Genomic DNA, 552 nt, shown 5'->3' with positions numbered 1-552 from the left:
TTTATAACATCTAATGTTTAATATATAGTATACAATTCGTAATATATATAGAAACAAAAATATTTGTGTGACTATCAAAATAAGAGTACTTCTAGCAAACATTGACATCAGATATAAAACTCAACCTTTTCACGGATAAAAAAGCATGTGAATTGGTTGCAGTATTAGAAAACAGAAACCTTTAATAACCTAGTAAATACAGCAATAATATTAAAATATTACCAGACACTATATATATTACTATACAAAAGAAGGGGACTGCAATAATAACATTATAGAGCCAGGTAAACCTGTTAATGAAATAGTCTCCTACATACCGATAAGTTTGCTGCAGTCATATCGAAAATATCTGAACAGATGCTAATAAAGAGTATTTTGAAAATAATTTAATTTACAAAACCTAATATTAAGATATATTACGATTAAGGAGTCACATAAAGTGTACAATATACTTAGAAGTGCTCTGAAAGAAATAGAATACTGTACTGTCATATAAGTATCATATAAGTATTATGCGGTATTCCGTCAGATCTTATCATGATCAGCTATTGT

The 552-nt window shown here is 27.5% G+C and overlaps 1 protein-coding gene across 1 annotated transcript in view; it reads left to right on the top strand.

The window, feature by feature from the left end:
- Window positions 1–105, top strand: part of LOC119675995 — a 4,832-nt gene extending 4,727 nt beyond the window's left edge. Inside the window, exon 4 of the mRNA XM_038087217.1 lies at window positions 52–105. Within this exon, the coding sequence (XP_037943145.1) occupies window positions 52–105 (54 nt within the window). The remainder of the gene's footprint in view (window positions 1–51) is intronic.
- The last annotated feature ends 447 nt before the right edge of the window (window positions 106–552 follow it).

Source organism: Teleopsis dalmanni, chromosome 2 (genome assembly GCF_002237135.1).
Source record: "Teleopsis dalmanni isolate 2A chromosome 2, ASM223713v2, whole genome shotgun sequence".
Lineage (NCBI taxonomy): Eukaryota > Metazoa > Arthropoda > Insecta > Diptera > Diopsidae > Teleopsis > Teleopsis dalmanni.
This window is presented reverse-complemented; position numbering and strand designations above follow the sequence as displayed.